Consider the following 23,345-nt stretch of genomic DNA (forward strand, 5'->3'; position numbering starts at 1 on the left):
TCAGAGAACAAATATTGCCGGGTTCTGTCCAACACATCCTAAGGGCTGACTTGCATCTTTTTCCACACAAAATTCAGTCTCAGAGCAAACGAACTCCCCAGCAAATGGCAGGGAGACCTGAATTTGCTAGGTGGTTTTCCAGAAAACTCGAGACACATGATTTGTTTCTTAGGAAACTTCAGACGAGGAGGTTACATTGATGATGATGTGTAAAAGATAAAGGGTTAAAACATCAAAAAGAAAAGACTGAACTAAAAACTGAGCATTGGGGAGAAACATTACATGCTTCAGCCACATGGTCATGCAGAAAACATCTGATAATATTGATTAGTTTTTCTGTGCTGTCAAAATACTTTTGGGTACATTTTTTAGACACTCAGTGAGGAAAATAAGTATTTGAACACCCTGCAATTTTGCATGTTCTCCCACTTAGAAACCATGGAGGGGTCTGAAATTTTCATTTTAGGTGCATGTCCACTGTGAGAGACATAATCTAAAAAAAAATAAAAATATCTGGAAATCACAATGTATGATTTTTTTAAATAGTTTATTTGTATGTTACTGCTGCAAATAAGTATTTGAACACCTACCAACCAGCAAGAATTCTGGCTCTCACAGACATATTAATTTTTCTTTAAGAAGCCCGTTTATTCTGCACTCTTTTCCTGTATTAATTGCACCTGTTTGAACTTGTTACCTGTATAAAAGACACCTGTTCACACACTCAATCAATCACACTCCAACCTGTCCACCATAGCCAAGACCAAAGAGCTGTCTAAGGACACCAGGGACAAAACTGTAGACCTGCACAAGGCTGGGATGGACTACAGGACAACAGGCAAGCAGCTTGGTAGAACAACAACTGTTATGATTATTTATTAGAAAGTGGAAGAAACACAAGATGACTGTCAATCTCCCTCAGTCTGGGATTCCATGCAAGATCTCACTTTGTGGGGTAAGGATGATACTGAGAAAGCTCAGAACTACACAGGAGGACCTGGTCAATGACCTGAAGAGAGCTGGGACCACAGTCACAAAGATTACATTATAACACATGATGCTGTCATGGTTTAAAATCCTGCAGGGCAGCAAGGTCCCCCTGCTCAAGCCAGCACATGTCCAGGCCTGTCTGAAGTTCACCAGTGACCATCTGGATGATCCAGAGGAGGCATGGGAGAAGGTCATGTGGTCAGATGAGACCAGAATAGGGCTTTTTGGAATTAACTCCACTTACCATGTTTAGAGGATGAGAACAACCCCAAGAAAACCATCCCAACCGTGAAGCATGGGGTGGAAACATCATACTCTGGGGGTGCTCTTCTGCAAAGGGGACAGGATGACTGCATCATATTGAAGAGAGGATGGATGGGTCATTTATTGCAAGATTTTGGCAAACAACCTCCTTCCCTCAGTAAGAGCATTGAAGATGGGTCATGATTGGGTCTTCCAGCATGACAATGACCCCAAACACACAGCCAGGGCAACTAAGGAGGGGCTCCGTAAGAAGCATTTCAAGGTCCTGGAGTGGCCTGGCCAGTCTCCAGACCTGAACTCAATAGAAAATCTTTGGAGGGAGCTAAAACTCCAAACCTGAAAGATTTGGAGACGATCTCTATGGAGGAGTGGACCAAAATCCCTGCTGCAGTGTGTGAAAACCTGGTGAAAAACTACAGGAAACGTTTGACCTCTGTAATTGCAAACAAAGGCTACTGTACCAAATATTAACATTGATTTTCGCAGGTGTTGAAATACTTATTTGCAGCAGTAACATACAAATAAATTATTTAAAAATCATACATCATTGTGATTTCCGATTTTTTTTTTTTTTTTTTTAGATTATGTCTCACAGTGGACATGCACCTAAGATGAAAATTTCATACCCCACCATGATTTCCAAGTGGGAGAACTTGCAAAATCGCAGGGTGTTCAAATACTTATTTTCCTCACTCTATATACTGTGTTTTAAAGTGTTCCTTTAATTTTTTTTAGCAATATAATTTATAAAATTATGGTGTTAGCCTTTTCTACTTATTTACCAATGGAGGTGCTCATGACCTCTTGTGATATTTATTTTAAAAAGCTGAATTGTTATCTCTTTTTCTAGCTTTTATTTCTTGGTATATATTCATTTTGATTATTTATTAATTTATTTTTTCTATGTACTTCAGTGGACCTGGTGTTTGAAATAAGCTGACTGAGTTGAATTTCATGTTAATGTCTGTAGAAGGGTGGTTGTTGGTGATGATGAGACGATGTAGTTTGGTTAATCACTTCTTATTGAAGCATTTTCCCCCAAATGTAACAGGCTCTTCAACAGGGTGCAAGAAATGCCAATCTAAGCACACTGAATAATTAATCTAAGTCTGTGTTAAACCCCAGTTTTATTTGGTTGGTGTGAGTGGTTTTGAGAACACATGTTCAGCACAACTCACCTGCAATGACACTTCTGTAACTGATGTGGCTCATTGATTTTAAACATGCATGGGCAAAAATTACAGTCTGAAGAGGTGATTATAGATATCTTATACACACATTTCACTCTTCTGTTATCATTTGCTATTGACAGTCAACCGTCAGTCACGTGCTAAATAAAGAGTTCATATTTGAAAACAAAACCACTGGTAAAAAAATGTTTCAGCTGAACCTGCTATGGGGTCGCCACACCAGATCATCTGTTTTCATCTCACCTTGTTCTCTGCATCTTCTTCTGTCATACCAACCACCTGCATGTCATCCCTCACCACATCCACAAACCTCCTCTGCACGCCCAACCACTTCAAACTCACCTCTGTCAGTTTGTCTCCATTCCATCCAACATGTGCTGTCCCTCTGATATGCTCATTCCTACGTAATCCTGTTTGCTATCGCTATCAGGAAAAATTTCAGCATTTTCAGCTGTGTCTCCTGTCTTTTTTTTATTAGTGTCACCACCGTGAAGCCATAAAACATAGTTGGTCTCACAACTACCCCGTAATCTTTCCCTTTCAGTCTTTCAGATACCCTTCTATCAAAAATCATTCCTGCCACCTTTCTCCACCCTGCCTGCACTCTATTCTTCACCTGTCTACCACACTCTCCATTACTTTGGACAGCTGACCCAAGTTTTTAAACTCATCTACCTTCACCTCATCTACTCTTGTAACTTGTAACCACACTATTCCACTCATTCATACACATGTACTCAGGCTTGCTCCAACTGACTTTCATTCCCGTTTCCTCCAGTGCATATCTCCACTTCTTCACATTCGCTTCAACCTGCTTCTTTTCACTATAGATTATAATGTCTGCAAACATCATAGTCCTTTGATCTCTTGGCTGTGTGCTTAGGGTCACTGTGCTGCTGAAAGATGAACCTTCGCCCCAATCTGAGGTCAAGAGCGCTCTGGAGCAGGTTTTCATCCAGGATGTCTCTGTACTTTGCTGCATTCATCATTCCCTCAATCCTGAATAGTCTCCCAGTTCTTGCCGCTGAAAAACCTCCCCACAGCATGATGCTGCCACCACCATGCTTCACTGTAGGGATGGTGCCTAGTTTTCTCCAAACATGATGCACCTCTTGTCTGATCTTGTCAAATCTGTCCATCATCACAGCAAAAAAGAAAGGACTCAGAGGCAATGCTTGATGCACTCTTACCTCTACCTTGAACCCATCTGTCATTCCTACAGCACACCTCACTGCTGTTATGCTGTCCTCATACATACTCTGCACCACCTGCACATACTTCCCTGTCACTTCTGACGTCCTGATACAATACAATAACACCTCTCTCAACACTCTGTCATAAACTTTCTCTCACCTGGCAGCCACACAATACAGTTCCTTCTGGTCTTCTCTATACTTCTTCATCAGCACTCTGAAAGCAACCATTGCATCTACGGTATTCTTTCTCAGCACAAAAACATATTCCTGCTCATAGATCTTCACCTATCATCTCAACGTAGCTTCCACTACTCTTTCCCATAAAACCACATTCTGTGACAGATCATTTGTATGGCTCTGGAGTTACTGCAGCTCTGCACATCAACCCCTGGTCAAAAATGTGGAGCTGAACAGTAAATTTGACCCTGAAGAGATACAACAAATTTAACCTGTGTGTGGATATCTAAATTAAATATATTGTATGGCTTACAGATGAGAAATACATTTTTTGAGTCATTTTATCTCCCACTGTGCTTCATGTAATTTGACTAAAACCTTTATAATCCTTCTGTATAATCTGTGAAATGGTACTCTTGCTCCTCTCTCCTCTCCCCTTGTCTACCTTTTGCTCCTAATGTCTCTAGAGGACTGAACTTTAAACTGGAGGAACCTGTGTTAGATTTGTCAGGGCGGTAAATGTCAACATTTAACTGTCATTAAAGAAGAAGCATACTCAAAAAATTAATCTCCTCATCCTTTTGTTCAAAATAAATGCTTTTACAGATGACCGTCTGTGTCCCACTGTGATGATGGTTATGTCAACACAAACCAGCTCAGGGCAGAACGAAATGCCAAAGTTCCAAGATCAGAGCTACTTGTTGTAGGTGGCAGTGGCTGCTTTTGCAGATTGAAATATTTTAACTTCATTTTAATATAGATCTGTAGTAGCTGACATAGTAAATACATACTGATGTGGACATTAAATTTTAATGAAAAACAATAAAAAAAATACTGACCTTTGCAATTTTTGAATCAGGAAACATGGCCTTCATCAAGTCTGTAAAATGATCTGCTGCAGTGGGAGTGTCATGGTTTGGCCCTGTTCAAGGCTTTGATTCCTTCTTTCTTTACATCCCCTTCGGCTCCTGCTTTGTTTTATTAGTGGATTATTTTCATCATGTGTTTATTCTGTGTTCCATTTTGCTTTATTACTTGGTCTCTTTGTCACTTTGTATTTCTTTGTCATGATTCAGTTCCATTCTAGTGTTGTCCTGCCAGTTTGTTTTCATCATGAGTTTATCACATTTATTGTATATGCTTAGTCTCATGTTATTTTTTTTTACTTTGGTGTTGCTCATCAGATTATGTTCCATTTGTTATTCATGGCATTTTCTGTTCATCAGTTATCTTGTATTATTTATTGCATTATTCTGTATTCTCTGGGTTTTGGTTATTTGCAGTTCAACCCATAGTCGTTGTGCCTTCATCAGTTGTTGTATTCTCTTGTCTGCCAGTATCTGTTTCATCCTAGTTTGTTTTAATTCAGAGGTCCTTGTTTTTTCTCTCTTTAGACTTGCCACCGTATTTCTTAGTTCTGCCCCTTTTGGTTTCACTCACGCATTATTGTTTGTCTAGAACATGTCAGGTTATTCAGTTAGTTTTTCTGTCACCTACTTATCTTGCTTAGCACCGGCTTGTTTTGCCCTCCTGCACTTTCTTGCCTTTCTTCCCTCTTCTTTGTTCACTAAACCGCACCTCCTTCCATACACCTGCTCCACATCAACCTGATTAGTTTGCTCCTCTTTAAAACCCTCACAGTTCTACAGCTCATGGCCTGATTGTTGACTTTGTACACTTTCTCGCCTCACGTTCTTTTCCAGTTTGCTCTTGTGTGTTTTGACCTTGCTTTTGCGCTCCAATCTCCGCCTTGCCGTATCCTGAACTCTGCTTGTATTTTGACTCTGCCTTTGCTTTGCCTGCTATATTCCTCGACGCCGTGTGAACGACCCCGGCCTGGTTTATGGACCACGTCCCAGCCTATACCATGTCTGACTACCAGTGTACTGTACCTAATGCCTGGTTTCAAGATAAAGCCAATTATTCATCTAAACCAACCATGCCTGTGAGTCTGCATTGGTCTCCTACTACGTCTTGCATCAAACCAGCACCCGTCCAACAGGGAGGAATATTGTGCTCCACGAGAAACTGGCAAAACATCACTTCTGCTGTAGTCACATTACATCTACTTGAAAGGTCTTTAACCTGACTTACTAAATATTCATCCAGTATTTTCTGCTTCTTGCAACATTTTCCTTTCCTTTGAGAGTTTCCCACTCCTTGTGATGTTTTCCATTACTAGTAACCTTTCTTGTCTTTGCTCGTGGTTCCATTTACACACAGACAATCTGAGACCGGTGTCACAGACTGAACGGCCCCCCCCCTAAAAATTGGTCCGCCTTTCCTTCACTGCGCGTCATTAGCCACGGTTCACCAATTATCACCTCGTTTCTGCTTAAAACTGCACTCCAGTCATCATCTATCTCAGTGACAGATATCTGAATGTAGCAGGATGAAGGTCCTGGGTCCTGATTGATAAAACGTTCCCGCCAGCTTGGCTAACAGGGGAATTCCCCTTTGGCTGACCTGGGAGAGGAATGGTCTTGAGTGCGAGCCATCCGGAGTTCGGTCCAACTGCCGTCCTGGCCACAAAAGGTCCTACAGTCACAATTGGCATTGTCGGCAGGATGTGGGTTGTCACGGAACATGCTTAAATGAACCTGTGACTTTGGGACAAAGTCATAAATGGTGGGGAGATATGTAGCAGGAAGAAGGTCCTGGGTCCTGATTGAAAAGACGTACCTGCTAGCTTGGCTAATGGGGAATTCCCCTTTGGCTGACCTGGGAGAAGAATGGTCTCGAGTGCGAGCCATCCGGGGTTCGGTCCCACTGCCGTCCTGGCCACAAAAGGTCCTACAGTCACAATTGGCATTGTCAGCAGGATGTGGGTTGTCACGGAACATGCTTAAATGCACCTGTGACTTCGGGACAAACTCAAAAATGGTGGGGAGATATGTAGCAGGAAGACGCATGCGCCTATGTAGCATGCTCCTTTTCATTCTTGTATTGTGGTGCTTTGTTTTTGCTTTTCTGTTTTTCTTTTAAATGAATTAAATAAATATTAAAGAAAGAAAGAAAAGGTCCTGGGTCCTGATTGAAAAGACCTACCTGCTAGCTTGGCTAATGGGGAATTCCCCTTTGGCTGACCTGGTAGAGGAATGGTCTTGAGTGTGAGCCAACCGGGGTTCAATCCCACCGCCGTCCCGGCCACAAAGGTCCTATGGTCACAAAGCTAGTGGGAACGTCTTTTCAATCGGGACCCAGGACCTTCATCCTGCTACATATCTCCCCACCATTTTTGACTTTGTCCCAAAGTCACAGGTGCATTTAAGCATGTTCTGTGACTACCCACATCCTGTTCATGACGCCAGTTGAGACCGTAGGACCATTGTGGCTGAGATGGCGGTGAGATCGAACCCCGGACGGCTCACACTCGAGGCCATTCCTCTACCAGCTCAGCCAAAGGGGAATTCCCTGTTAGCCGAGCTAGTGGAAACGTCTTTTCAATCAGGACCCAGGACCTTCATCCTACTACATGAAGCTTTTGTACAACAATCATTTCCACATAAATTCAGCATTATTTCATAATAAAAGATGGAGGAAGCGATCAGAGCACCGCAGCTACATGAGCTGCTGGTGCTGCATTCACTGCGTCTCCGTCATTTCAAAGCCTCAGTAGTGACTCACCTATTATTCCCTCTTTTCTGCTTAAAAAGGGCTTTGTTTCTGCTTAAAACTGACTTTACAATTATTTAAGAGGTTAAATAATCACATTACTCCCTTTGATTGCTTTGGGTGAAGAGAGTCAGACTAAGACAAGCTGCTGTGGTCCCAAATGATGCATGCGCAGTGAAGATAGGGCGGACCGTTCAGTCTGCGACACTGGTAAAAAAACCCCCACAAAATGTTTAGAAATAAACACACAATTTTTCAATAGTATTTGTTGGTGGCAGGCAGCTGCTTGAATTCTTATTCTTCTTTCACTGAGTTTGGCAGTTGACAAACAACACAGTGCAACACCGCCACCAACTGTTTGGGTCTGGAACAAGGAAGTCTCGGGGGGCATTTCACTGTACACCTTACACATATAAAATAGGCAATTTTCTGTACAAATTACAGGTAAAACATACAGGTTTACAGGCATGGATGTATGATGTTAGACATATAACGTAATTTGTGGCAAAACATTTATTTTCAGGTAAAGTGCAAACATAATTTTTTCGGAAATAACATTGGAACAACAACAACAAAACAACTTCATCATCATTAAACAATGCAACAATCTCTTCTTTGTTTCTGAAAATAACAGAGAAAGGAAAAATGCACTGCCACCTGCTGGTCGCACAGAATAATGCTAGTGCAGGTTTTTTGATTGCTTCTAGGCTCCTGCAGCCAGTGCACTAAAATCTACTTCAACACATCACGGGTGGCACATTCTGTTGATGATTTTCGTGTATTCATCAAATTTATATTTATTTCATCAAAATTTGCTTGAAACTCAAAGGGGCTCATCTTGTGTGCAGGGGTGAAAGTTGCTTTTCCGAGGCATAGAGGACAACAGGAGTCACAGTCTCAGCGCTCCCCCAGTCTGAGCAATCCCATTTATGAGTGTGTATGGCATACCGCTGCGTTTCGGCTGTATAGTTGTAGCGGCTGCACTCTGCGTTGTTGTTATGACTCCGCCCATTCGCTCCCCTCGGGACGTGAACTCACGAGCTCCGGCATGGGAGTCGGACTCTCTAACCAGAAGGCTAACACCCAGAGCTCTGGCCTTGTGACCAGAGAATCCTTTTGAGCTGTTGGGAGTGAGGTTTACTAACTACATCTGCACAGTGACACCTGCTGGCCTCCGTTATATAGGACTGTATAACCTGGCAGTGTTTTTTCATGGTGACGCTTTCAGTACAGAAAGCGATTTAGGACAGAACAGTTCAGTAGCAGGTTGTTAGCCTGACACCACTCTGACAGGTGCTAGACCTCCTCCCTGTAGGCGGTTTCATCTCCCCTCAAGATGAATCCGATCACCGTCATGTCATCTGCGAACCTGATGATGGTGTTTGTGGAATGACAGGGGACAGTCATGAGTGTACAAGAGTGGACTCAGCACACAGCCCTGTGGTGAGACTGTGCTGAGTGTGAGGGGGGAGGAAAGGTGAGGGCTGAGCTTCACACATTGTGGTCTGTTTGAGAAGAAGTCTTTAATCCAGGCACAGGTGGAAGGTGGAAGGCGCAGGTCCAGTAGTTTGATTATCAGAATATCCAGAGTGATAGTGTTGAAGGCTGAGCTACAGTCTATGAAGGGTAATCTTACATAGCTGTCAGGATGTTCCAGGTGGCTCAGCATGGTATGTAAGGTGATGGCAATGGCATCATCAGTGGAGTGATTGCTCCTGTAGGCGAAGTGGTGGGGCTCAAATACAACAGGGACACAGGCCTTGATGTCCTGCAGGAGCAGCCTCTCAAAGCATTTAATCACCACTGATGTTAGGGAGATGGGCCTGTAGTTGTTGAGGTCACTGTTACCTAATGCCTTGGGTATAGGGATGATGGTGGCTGTTTTCAGGCAGGTCGGGGCAGTGGCTTGAGTCAGGGAGAGGTTGAAGATTGTAGTGAGGATCCCTGAGAGATGACTGGCACAGTCAGCGAGTACCTTTCCAGTTACACTGTCGGGTCCAATGGCTTTCCTCTGGTTAGTACTCTTCTCACATCATGTTGTTCAAGAGTCAGTGAGATGGTGCTGTAGGCAGGTGAGGGCATCAGTTGTCTGCAAGAATCAAAGTGTGCCAGCGAGGCATCAGCACTGATGGTGGGGGCGTTGGTGCCCTTGTACTTTGTGATGCTCTGGATTCCCCGCCACACCTGCCATAAGTTGTTGTCCATGAGGTGTCTCTCTTTTCCTCTTGTATGCATCCTTTACAGCCCTGATGCCTCTGTTTAGATCTGCTCTGGCCCTGGAGTACAGCTCTTTGTCCCCTAATCTGAAAGCACTGTCGCGGCCTCTGATGAGGACCTTCACGTCATTCATCATCCAGGGTTTCTGGTTTGCAAAAACCCAAGAGCGTTTTTTCACGGTGATGCTTTCAGTACAGAAAGAGATGTAGGACAGAACAGTTTGTGTGTACTCCTCTACATTTTGACTCTCAAACAGGGACCAGTCAGTCGTCTCAAAACAGTCCTACAATTGAGAGTCAGCATGTTCTGGCCAGGTGTTGATGTATTTAATGAGGGGTTTGGATCTCCTCCTAAAGGGGATGTAGACTGGAACAAGGTGGAGTGAGAGGTAGTGTGATAGTCCTACATGAGGCTGAGGGACTGCTCTGTATGCCTGTTTGATGCTGCACGGTCTAGTATGTTGTTTTTCTCCATAGAGAATTTGGGAAGGAGTGACTTTAGGCAGGCTTGATTAAAATCACCAGCAATTACATGCACACCACCTGTAGTTTCATGGCTCGCTTGTGTTTCCTGTCCCTCCACCGTCTGTGCCTTTTGTTGGGGATGACAAAAGACAGACGCGAAGAGCTGAAGCATGCAGCATCTACGTGCACCACCATCATGGCAGCAGACATGCAAGTTAGGTGAATTGGATGCTTTAAATTGACTGTGAATGTGAATGAGTTTGCCTCTCTATATGTGGCTCTGATGGACTGGTGGCCTGTCCAGTGTCCAGTGGCGGCGCCAAGGTGGGACTTGGAGGGGCTTAAGCCCCCCAATAATGAGCCAAGCTCCCCCTCAGCCCCCCCAATAATTCTGCCAATAACATGAATAGCGAATGACATATTTGTGGATCTCAACTGCAGTTTTGTGCTGAGAATGTCTCAACATTGCGTAACTGAGCAAAGTGATGAATGCAATCATTCTAAGTGATGTGTGTGTGCATTGATACCACATTTTAGAGGAGCACAGGTGACTAAAACATATACCTTGGTATTTATAAAGCAATTTACTATATATTGTTCATTTCAACGACATTTTGTGGAGCCCCTCCAACTTTTACCTCAGCCCCCCCTCAGACCCCCCAACAAAAATTTCCTGGCGATGCCACTGCCAGGGTCTACCCTTACCTCTTGCCCTGTGACTGCTGGGATAGGCTCTGACCCCTCTGTGGGTCTTGATTGGAGCAAGCATGTATTGAAAATTAATGAACATCTGAGTGTTCACAGTATTAAAACAGAAGGCCTTTAGGCTTTTGTAAATGTTGCATCATTATCCAACATGGCTGCCTACTAATGTGTCATTTACAGTTGACCTAATAATCAGTGCTTGTTTTAAACTTCATCACATTTGATTCATTGTTGTCTCTCAGATCCCACAGATCAGCTATGCCTCCACTGCCCCAGAGCTGAGCGACAAAAGCCGCTATGAATTTTTCTCCAGGGTGGTACCGCCTGATTCCTACCAGGCCCAGACCATGGTGGACATTGTCAAAGCCATGGGCTGGAACTACGTCTCCACCCTGGCCTCTGAGGGAAACTATGGAGAAAGCGGTGTGGACGCCTTCCTCCAGATATCTAGAGAAGCAGGTTGTGTATCTGACTGATTTATGGAGCCACACTGTCTTCTTTTGCATATTATGCAGATCTATTTGGGAAAGGAAAAAAAATGAAATCCTTTAATACACAAGGCCTGAAGGGGCAACACAAGTATCCACCTCAACTTAGTTTAAATAAAACAGTTCAAATGTCATTACAGTACAGTATTTAGATTTCATAATGTAAAGTCAGTGGTGGAAAGAGTACTAAAAAATTGTACTTAAGTACAAGTACTATCACTTTGCAGTGCTGGTGTTAAAAAGTAGTTAGGTAAAAGTACATAGTGCTCTTCCCAAAGACTACATAGAGTACTAGTTACTTATTAGCCATTGTCATTTAATGAATTAATAACTAATTAAATAAATAAATAAATAAATAAATAAAAGATCCGTGCAGAAAATAGTTACTTTTAACTAAACACATTTCTACCTCATTGATGAAGTTATGACAGTTGGGCACCACAGTCTCGTTTGAGGGCGGGCGCTAAAGGGGTAAAACATGATGCATATGATGTAATTTCTCTTTTTCTGGGGACAAAAACAGTATTTTCTCTGAGTTTTTGGGCAAATTGCACGCAAACAAAGTGAAAATGGAGCACAAACATGTCGAGGCGGTTCTGCAGGCAAGAGAACGTAGCTACTCTGGTTAGGTGTGTAGGCTAACACTTACCGACTCAACGTCTCCCATTTGCCTCCTCTTCCCTTCTCCACTGGGAACTGAAAAAACAAACAAACAAAAAAAACACTTTTCGCAACTGCTTCTGTGATTGCAGCTGAAAACAAAACAGTACACCATTTTTCCATGTGAAGTTATGCTGTGTAAACGTATATTGCACAACAGGAGTGGCTGTCCCCATAAGTGGTCAAATCCCACCATATCACACAGGGTTCAAACGAGACTGTGCTGCCCTGTTCACTGTTAGAAGATCAAACTCAATTTGTGTTTTGACAAAAAAAACACATTAAACAGGACTTTTTTCTGATTATGGAAGCTAAAAATATTTATGAACCTGCATAAACAGAATGAACTGTTCCCAGTGCAATGCAACCATGGAGCGCGACACAGGCCTTAACCTCTTGGATATGCTAAGACGTCTTATGCTAACACATTTCTTCGACTGGACTGGGTTGATTGACGAAGAAATTTCTTCTCGAGAAGAACTTTCTTCTCTACAAGAGTCAAGACAGAAATCAGACTACCAGTGCAAGAAATTTAGCTGAGGAAGCTTCTGCGATTAGAAGCGAAATGTCCTCGCGTCAAGCAACCCAGTCCAGTTGAAGATTCAAGCTTCTCTACTATGTTTCCTGGTTCTTCAGCTTGGTAAAAACTGCATAAAACCTTGTAACTGTTAGAATGGCCTAAGCAGTGGGTCACCCCTTTGAGTCTGGTCTGCTTGAGGTTTCTTCCTCAACATCATCAGAGGGAGTTTTTCCTTAACACTGTCAGCTGTGTGCTTGCTCTATGGGTTGCTAAGGTTAGACCTTACTTGTGTGAAGCGCCTTGACGTAACTTTGTTGTGATTTGGCGCTATATAAATACATGAATTTGAATATTATTGTATTACACTCTGTAAATACAGTTCCGTTTTTCCCCCACAGCAAAAATATTTTCATACTCCCCTGTACACTCATTAAAATATTTAATATAACAGTAACTAACAGATTAAAGAAATTCTTATTTTATTTATCAAATAGATATTTATTCTCAAATGCCAATTGCCAACAGAGACATTATTCAACACTAACTGAAGAATTGAAAAATGACTGTCTTCAGAAATTACTTCAGAGCTGCTACTTTGCCGTATTTGATGACTTGTAGAGAATTTTCTCCATCCATTGTACAAGTGACATTTGACTGTGAACATCTTAAGATTAAATCACATGAATAATATAGAGATGTGCTGAGTGTTGTTGATGAGTTTCTGCCAGCTGGTGCAGTTTTGCCACCCAGAAGTAGGTGCGCCGTCAAGATGAGGAACTGGTGTATTCAGTAATTTGCTGTGATTTTAATTTTAATTTATACTAAGGTACAAGTAAATTTACAGACTTAAAATATACTCAGAAAAGTACAAGTACCTCCAAAAATTCCTAATTACAGTAACTTGAGTAGTTGCAATTAGCTACTTCCACCGCAGTATTAAATTACAAGTACACTAGTTGGACTCCTCACCTCTGTCAACACCTACCACATCCTTATTTCCTGGTTCCTTTGAATAGATCTGCCCCTAAATTTAATATTGTATATTCCAAACCAGATCAAACCTTTCACTTTTCTTTCTATATTTTTATCACGTTTTTTGAGGGGTCAAAAGGGCGGTGATATGGACAAGGATAGAGCGTTTTTACGGGCTCAGTGTCTCCATCAGTGTCTCACCCACTATGATGACCAAACTACAGTATAGCCACCCCAACACCTGCCATTTCTATAAATTGTATTGCCATTTATTACTTCCATCAAGAAAGTTACATTATACTTGTATTTTCACCACTTGTTTGCTGCAAAATTTAGTGATACTCAAGCATCTCATTAAACTGTACACAAATCTGCTAACACTCCAACCACAAAATAACCACTGGAAGCATAACCATCTTTATGAAGGTAATAAATCTTAGTTTAGCACCAGAGTTTTACACACAAAAGACAACTTTCCATCATCACTAAAGGATGAAATAATATAATGTGCACTAATGTTTTTAATCTCATCGCTGTGTAATCTGCTTTTTTAAACAGTGTTTGGTAAAATTAAGAAGTACTGTATACGCAAAGTAAAACTGTAATGCACACAAACTTTATGTTTCCAATGTGTCTGCCACAGGAGGGTTGTGCATCGCACAGTCCATAAAGATACCCAGAGAGCCAAGACCAGGGGAATTCGACAAGATCATCAAGAGATTGATGGAGACCTCTAATGCTCGTGGGGTCATCATCTTTGCCAATGAGGATGACATAAAGTGAGTTACACACCGCTGCCCTGAAAGCCACATGAATGACTACCCTAAAGTGGCAAGCCCAGATAATCTTGTTTTTTTTTTTTTTTTTGGCCAAAACACTGAAGGTGTGTAATCAAGACATTTTAAAATTTACATCAAGATGTGTTAACAGAAAACAGTGTTTTGTGTGTGTGTGTGTGTGTGTGTGTGTGTGTGTGTGTGTGTGTCAGGCTACCCACTTTTTGAATGAGCAAACGTGCCTGACAGGTGTTTCTTGTGTCTCAGGTGTGAATTGACAGATTGGTTAAATGTTAAAAAGCTTTAAACAGCTACTCTAGATTATATTCTTGGGTTCACCTATGAAGATGCCAGGCATTGCTAAAAAGGATGAAGACCATAGAGCTGTCGAAAAAGTAATTTTGAAGCTGAGAAAGGAGTGAAAATCAACCAGGAGCATTGCACTAACACTGGACAATTTGGAATGTTCTGAAAAAGAAAGAGACCACTTACGTATGTGCGCAGTAACATACATCTAGGGCAGGGGTGGGCAACCTGTTTCAGAAAGAGCCATGAGGGTGCAGGTTTTCTTTGCAGCCACTGACTCCACCAGGTGATTTCACTGATTAACTGATTCCATCTGCTCAAAGTGATATTAATCAGTAAAATCACCTGGTGGAGTCAGTGGCTGCAAAGAAAACCTGCACCCTCATGGCTCTTTCTAGAACAGGTTGCCCACCCCTGATCTAGGGCTTCGGCCAAAGAAAACAACTGATAACAGAATATTTGTTATAAGTATATATATAAGTTACTCTCACAAAGAAGGTGTGTTAGTGGCAACCACTGGCATGCTATATTCACTGAGCTCTCGGCAACTGCTGCCGTGTGTCCACTGCATTTGCATGGCACTCAGTGTTGTTGAACATGAGTCGTCTGCTGCTTCCTAGCTAGTGTTTTATCAACTTTGTCACTATTTTCTGCCATTTTATTGCAGATGTGGCATTTCTGAAGAAGCTGGTGGTTTCTAGCCTGTCACACTGATGCTGTGTGTGTGTGTGTGTGTGTGTGTGTGTGTGTGTGTGTGTGTGTGTGTGTGTGTGTGTGTGTGTGTGTGTGTGTGTGTGTGTGTGTGTAAAGCGGCAACCATGTGACAAGTAAAGTTGAGTGGCGAGTGTTTTGAACCAAAACACAAGTATTGGACGTGTTTGTGGCAGATAGTTGATAGTTCAGTGGCGAGTGCTACAGGCCCCCCTAAATGCCATGCAGCTTTAGTGTGGGAGTGGCTAAAGAACTGTGAAGATAAACCCCACAACAAATGTCAGTGATGTTAACAACTTCCACAAGGCAGGAGTGAAGTTGTCACAATTCAGTTTGAAGAAGCTTTGAGATTAGGAGTACAGAGGCCACACCACAAGATGTGAACCAGAAGCCCAGAGTGGAATTTGCAGAAGAGTGCAAAAATGAGCCACTGTGACTCTGAAAGAAAGTTTTATGGACTGGTGAGGCCAAGATTCACCTTAAGCAAAGTGAAGGAAAGTCTAAAGTGTGAACAAACAATTGATCTGCTCATGATCCAAAACATTACATTCTTAAGTTAGTGTTATGATTTGGGGCTGTATACGGCTGCTTCTGGAACAGGTTCACTCATTTATAACTATCAATCACCAGACCAAAGCTCAATTCATCAAGCATCTCACCTCCTGAAAAGTACACCAAAAAGAGAAACCCCTTGAAAACAAACAACAACTGAAAGAGGCTAATGTCAAAGAATAAATGAATTATAATGAAACCGACTTAGTGATGCCAGTGAGTCACAGTCACAGGTTTGGTGCACTTATTCAGAGGAGGGGACACAGAAACAAATATTAAGTGTCATTTACTTTAAGACTTACTGTATCTTTTCCAGAAATGTTCATGTTAAATCAAGGAGTATGCACAGGCATTGCTGTATCCAAAACACCACAGAGCCACCTTAGGTCCTGGATCTCAACTACCCAGACAAACAACCTGCCCATCCCCACCTCTCAAAAGTATCCATCTATCAACTGCAGCCTGGTGAAATGGAGGTGTACCCTTGGACTTCTCACCTTCTGGTGTCCTCAACACTGAGGCAACTATGTGCTGGATTCATGCACTGAGATACATGCCAAATGACCAAAATGTCATACCTGACACTCCCTCACAAAGAAAGTGCATTGTGGTAATCCCTCGAAGGCGAGGAACATTGTCTGTTAGTTGTTTCCTGGATGGGATGGTAAAAATCTACATCCAGAGTCATTCCAGAGACATCTGTGCTTGGGACTGTTTAATGTAGGAATGTCGTTGCACACTTACAAACACACTGTCCTTGATGGATCCTGACGCTGGTCTTATTGTCTGGGAAGTCCCAAACAATCAGGGTCTGAGGACCTACTGCAGCCAACATCCACCTGCACAGCCATTGGGTTACAAGCCATACTTCCTCCACCTGACCCACAGTTAAGGCTGTCTTGTTTCTCCACAGTCTTGTTAGCGATCTCGTGTTCAGGATTCCTGTTGGGCCTTCATGGCTACTGTAGCGGCCAAGGGGTACACAAGGTCACCACTGTATTTCACCTCAACAATCAATCCCATACTTGATCCGTTACCCAGAGGTCACAATGCAGACAGGAGGTTGGATTTTGAGGTCCAAATGCAAGAATGACGCATCATCTGAGCCTCCATAAGTAAGCATCTGACACAAGTCATTCCATCCCTAGGATCTTACCAAGACACCTAGCACCAACGACATCCAATTGTCACATTATGTCACTGATTAGCATCCAAGTCTCATGACCATACAGTAAGACAAAAATTTGCTCACCCAAAAATTGGTGATATGGTCTTCAATAGCTAAAATATTTAGATGTAAATGCCAGAAAATTAAAGGCAAACTTCTACACTACATCCTCATATTCATCTTTTATCGTGACACCTCAAACTCAAGCATCTTCAGTCTATGTTGTGAAAAAAGGGAGAATTGATTACACTCTAAAAAATAATGTACTGAGTCTACTCAAAAAAGTGTGTTAACTATTTCCATGGATCTTTTTAACTTGTCCCAACTTCAGTATTATTAAATAACTGTTACTAGCATATCACTATTACACCAACATTAAATACACTGAAAGCTATATTAAGTTAAATCTACTTGATATTCAGTGGGTACTGTTTGAATTTTCACATTGGCTGTACTTAATACCTGTGTTAGTTACACCATTAAATTAAGTATACTAAACATGTTTTACTTATATATATCCAAAAGCTAAATTAAGTAATACCTACTTAATATTAATTTAATATGCATTGAAATATTAACTTGTCCCATCATTCAAATAAAGCTGCTCTAACTTAATTTGTTTCTTGTTTTCTACTCAGAAATGTCCATGCAAATAGTTAACATACCTTCTTTAGTACACTCAACAAAAATATAAATGCAACACTTTTGGTTTTGCTCCCATTTTGTATGAGATGAACTCAGGAATCTAAAACTTTTTCCACATACACAATATCACCATTTCCCTCAAATATTGTTCACAAACCAGTCTAAATCTGTGTTAGTGAGCATTTCTCCTTTGCTGAGATAATCCATCCCACCTCACAGGTGTGCCATATCAAGATGCTGATTAGACACCATGATTAGTGCACAGGTGTGCCTTAGACTGCCCACAATAAAAGGCCACTTTGAAAGGTGCAGTTTTATCACACAGCACAATGCCACAGATGTCGCAAGATTTGAGGGAGCGTGCAATTGGCATGCTGACAGCAGGTATGTCAACCAGAGCTGTTGCTCGTGTATTGAATGTTCATTTCTCTACCATAAGCCGTCTCCAAAGGCGTTTCAGATAATTTGGCAGTACATCCAACCAGCCTCACAACCGCAGACCACATGTAACCACACCAGCCCAGGACCTCCACATCCAGCATGTTCACCTCCAAGATCGTCTGAGACCAGCCACTCGGACAGCTGCTGAAACAATCGGTTTGCATAACCAAAGAATTTCTGCACAAACTGTCAGAAACTGTCTCAGGGAAGCTCATCTGCATGCTTGTCGTCCTCATCAGGGTCTCGACCTGACTCCAGTTCGTCGTCGTAACCGACTTGAGTGGGCAAATGCTCACATTCGCTGGCATTTGGCACATTGGAGAGGTGTTCTCTTCACGGATGAATCCCGGTTCACACTGTTCAGGGCAGATGGCAGACAGCGTGTGTGGCGTCGTGTGGGTGAGCGGTTTTCTGATGTCAGTGTTGTGGATCGAGTGGCCCATGGTGGCGGTGGAGTTATGGTATGGGCAGGCATCTGTTATGGACGAAGAACACAGGTGCATTTTATTGATGGCATTTTGAATGCACAGAGATACCGTGACGAGATCCTGAGGCCCATTGTTGTGCCATACATCCAAGAACATCACCTCATGTTGCAGCAGGATAATGCACGGCCCCATGTTGCAAGGATCTGTACACAATTCTTGGAAGCTGAAAATGTCCCAGTTCTTGCATGGCCGGCATACTCACCGGACATGTCACCCACTGAGCATGTTTGGGATGCTCTGGACCGGCGTATACGACAGCGTGTACCAGTTCCTGCCAATATCCAGCAACTTCGCACAGCCATTGAAGAGGAGTGGACCAACATTCCGCAGGCCACAATTGACAACCTGATCAACTCTATGCAAAGGAGATGTGTTGCACTGCATGAGACAAATGGTGGTCACACCAGATACTGACTGGTATCCCCCCCCCCAATAAAACAAAACTGCACCTTTCAGAGTGGCCTTTTATTGTGGGCAGTCTAAGGCACACCTGTGCACTAATCATGGTGTCTAATCAGCATCTTGGTATGGCACACCTGTGAGGTGGGATGGATTATCTCAGCAAAGGAGAAGTGCTCACTATCACAGATTTAGACTGGTTTGTGAACAATATTTGAGGGAAATGGTGATATTGTGTATGTGGAAAAAGTTTTAGATCTTTGAGTTCATCTCATACAAAATGGGAGCAAAACCAAAAGTGTTGCGTTTATATTTTTGTTGAGTGTATTAATACCTTAATTTACTTAAGTCAGGGGAAATAAAAAAGAAGAACCATATTTCACAAATCAACATTTAACAACATTTAAACAAATGTCAAGACAGCTTCAGTTATGGTGTTGCTTCAAAATAATAGCATGCGACAGGGTTTGCCTTTTAGAATAAATAGTTGTGTGCCTTAAGGGCACCAAAATCTGAAAAGTTTGGTGCCCCTCAGAAAAGTTCGGTGCCAAACCATCCCTGACTGACAAACTTTCTTGGGGTCCAGATTCCCATACTCGGCTCGGTAGATCTTGCAGAACATCTGTTCACCATCATACAATAGCCATTTAAATTCCCTCCTACCAGCGCTGTTTGAAATTTGTCCGTCGGATCTTCTCGTATTCCTTTTGTTTCTCCTTCTTTTCCTCTTCTGTTCTAGCGAGTTTTTTGGGCGATAGCTGACCCCCTGTGTCCACATTTTGCAGATTTTCTGCCCACAATTTACCGGTTTTCAGCCACGCACCCAACATGTTTGAACGTCTCTACGGAAGTAATTCCTTTCAAACTGCCTTTCATACACAGGTGCTGATTGGCCGATTCACGCTCACTGGAGCGGCTGCAGCCAATAAAGTCGCGTGTTAGAAGCAGAGGAGAAGAACATTTTTTGATGATGTTTTGTGTATGTGTAGGTCTCAGAAAGTCAAATTCTGTGCAAATTTTGTCCAAATTTGATAGATTTCTGTACAGTTATCGAATAAAAAAGGTGGATTCCAGTCAGGAATGCAAGTCTAGAGAGTTGTGTGCCCGCCCCCAAAGTAGGGTGCCATGGGTTCCCAGGTAACCGCTAAAATCGAACCCTGGTGTGCGAGCTTATATACGATAAGAAAATACTCTATTACCTTTTTTCACTGGAAGCTAAGAGCTGTGCCTTTCCAGTGTACGGCCTGATCGCTAGTCTGATGTTCAGAGGCTTCACAATACAGCCTACAGATTTTATAGCCTAGAAACTGGCGGTAAATATGCCATTTGCAGGCGTCTTGCATTTATTGGTGCATCGCATTGTTGCCCGAGTTAAAAAAAAATTCTCATCTCCTTAACTTGATGTAATAAACAACCACAGAAAACACACAAATTGTGTACTTTACATAGCATGTGTGTGGATGAGCGAGCGAGAGAGAGAGAGAGGCTCAACAGCTGATCAGAGAAAAAAGTTAGCAGTTTGTAGGCAGTGCAGCAGACTGTATGTCGGAGTTTATAGCTACATGTTGTCAGTGTGACAGCGAAGGTTACATTGTGTCAGTTAATAAATACTGCAACTCTCGAAGCCAGGAAAAGTTTTATCTGTTGTTTCCAAACTGCTGGAAAAGTGAAATGATTAGTACTTCTGAACAACCCCATTCTACATTTAAGGTTATTAGGCCTCATGTATCAATGTTGCGCACTTGTGGTGTAAATTTACGGCGTAAACTTGAAATACACCAAAGTTGCCGTGACATGTATCAAGCAGTGCGCACCTGACCATTTCTGGCGTACGCCTTACGTGATATTGATAAATGCGGCGGGTGGAAACGATCGTAATTATAATAAACGCTCATAAATATTCAGGCTCCGCTTCAGACACAACCTCATTTTACGACATGGAAGCCGGGAAGACGGCAATGAAAAAGAACTTCACCAATCACGACGCGTGCCAATAGAGCGCCAAAAGCGGCTGTCGTATCAATTGTTTTGTAGTATATAATCAATAAAGTGTTACAGTGGTCCCTCATTAATCGCTGGAGTTACGTTCTAAAAAATAGCCCGTAATACGCGAAACTGCGACGTAGTTAGCATTATTTTTTACAATTATTATAGACATTTCAAAGCTGTAAAACCCCTCACTACACAGTTTATACACTTTCTCAATCAGGCATGAACATTTTCTCACTTTTCTCTCATGTGTAAACACTCTCAAAGTTCAAACCTTAGTTGGAAAATAATACCAAACTGTTTTCAGGCCCAAACATTTGTTTGAGAAATAAAAATAGAACGTTTTCCTATAAATAATTATGATGGCATTTAGAACTAACAAATTAATTTTAACGATCAACGAACGAGGTCGGACACATAAGAAATTATTAATAGTGACTCACCAGTATGTCACAGATCGGGCCTCTGCGTCCTGACGCTGCGCCTTTTCCCACTCACATCTTGCTGCAGCAGGTGTTTGTTTCTGTGTGACAAACACAGTTATGAGTAGTTGTTTGGCACCCTTTTCTCTTCTGGGCAACAAGATTCTTCTAAACAGATACGCAGAACACAGAACACTGTAAAAAAAAAAGGCATGCAAAATTGGACTAAATACTCCGCGAGACTCCGAGGCCACGACAGGTGAACGGAGTTATAGCGAGGGACCACTGTATTCTCTTTTCACATGTCAATAATTCTTGACATGTGGATATTTGCTCGCTCAATTAATAAGACACTCCTAATCTGTCAGATTTCTTTATTTTTTAAATGTATTTCTGTATTTATTTTATTGTGACAACCGAATGGAGACGAGAAAACCTGGTTGCAACACAGGCGAATTAAGGGAATGACGAAACTACAGTTGTTATTATCAATTTCATAGTCTACAACAATCACACCACATGAAGTTAAGCTCAGTGCTGCTCTGGCTCCAGGCTCAAAGTCTGGAGAAAAAGGCGAGCAGCGCTTTCTTTGCAGTCAGCGCTGTGACCACGGATCGTGCTCCATAACAATCCCGCAAAGGCAGGATTTGTATTGATTATTATATAGTATAATCAGGAAAGTGTTATTTATGTAACATATGCATTGATTTGTATAATGGCACTGTTTATCATGTTGATCATCTTCATTTTTATGTGGATTCCAGCGCTGGTTCCTTTTGGTGTATAATTTACGCCACCTCTTGACCTGGTGTATATTTTCAGCGCAGCGTATGCCAACAACCGCATTGATAAATGCCAAGTAGCGCAGCCGTTTTGGCGTACACCCCATACACACTCAAATATCGCCGTACGCAACGTTGATACATGAGGCCCACTGTCTGCGGTGGAAACTCAAGGGGTTAAGTACATTAAAATACTGTTAAAATAACAAACTAAGCATTTAGATTGAGAGAACATTTTAAGCAGTAAGAAAAAAAAAACAGTAAGAATTTTTTTTTAAATAGTCTGTTTATTTTGCATAAAACATTTTTTTCTCATTTAAATTGAGAAACCATTTGAAATGGTAATGAAAAACAGAAATTGTAGGTATAAATAGCGAAAATAAAGGCCCACGCATCTAAAATACAGATGTGTAATGTAGGGCGACAGAGTGCAAGACTGGTCAAGAAGAGGATGCACTGAATGCCAGTCATTTCAATAAGACTCATGAAGGTCCCCACAAGTGCTCAGAACATACTGTAGATATTGTAGTTGAGCCAGCACAATATTATGACTTGTTGAGTTGACACAACATTGTGCGCTTAAATTACATTTAAAAATAAGTAAGGACTTTTTAAAATGTTTGAGTTGGTTTGACTTGCTGAATTAAGTAGATGTACCAAACGTAAACGTTTAAACTAGAATTGCATATTTATTTTAAGCTGGAATTACTACCCCCTTGCATGATTTTTCAGAGTGTAGGATTGAAGATGCAGTGAGGCAGAGAGCTAATGTAAAAGAAATACACATTTACTATCCAATTGGTATATGCAGTCAATGGTGGAGGCCATGAAGGAGGACACTGGAGGGCTGGAAGGTAGGGAGTGAAACCAGGTGGACCAGTGGAGCTGGTGGTGGCTGTAAATCTGCAAGGTAACAAAGTATCAAACAAGATAATGATTTAAGGAATGAATGGATGGAACAAGACACTAGAGGCCAACTGTACCACACAGAGTGGAATAATCTGGCGGCATCCTCCTGCTCAGCCAGGTTTTAAGAAGACGCCGCTAATTACAGACAGACGTGTCGCAGCAGCTAAGTGTTTCTCAGATCCACTGGAGGAAAGGAAAGAAAAAACAACACAGGAGGGAGGAAAGGAAAACCGACTACAACAACTACCCCCAACTCTCCAATACTAGACGTAACTGTATGCCATCTTTTTAAAACCTTT

General features: G+C 42.0%; 1 protein-coding gene across 1 annotated transcript in view; it reads left to right on the forward strand.

The window, feature by feature from the left end:
- Positions 1–23,345, forward strand: part of grm6b (glutamate receptor, metabotropic 6b) — a 78,961-nt gene that overhangs the window by 10,569 nt on the left and 45,047 nt on the right. Inside the window, exons 2-3 of the mRNA XM_034167299.1 lie at positions 11,061–11,277; positions 14,102–14,237. Coding sequence (XP_034023190.1) covers positions 11,061–11,277; positions 14,102–14,237 — 353 coding nt within the window. The remainder of the gene's footprint in view (positions 1–11,060; positions 11,278–14,101; positions 14,238–23,345) is intronic.

Source organism: Thalassophryne amazonica, chromosome 3 (genome assembly GCF_902500255.1).
Source record: "Thalassophryne amazonica chromosome 3, fThaAma1.1, whole genome shotgun sequence".
NCBI classification, from domain to species: domain Eukaryota; kingdom Metazoa; phylum Chordata; class Actinopteri; order Batrachoidiformes; family Batrachoididae; genus Thalassophryne; species Thalassophryne amazonica.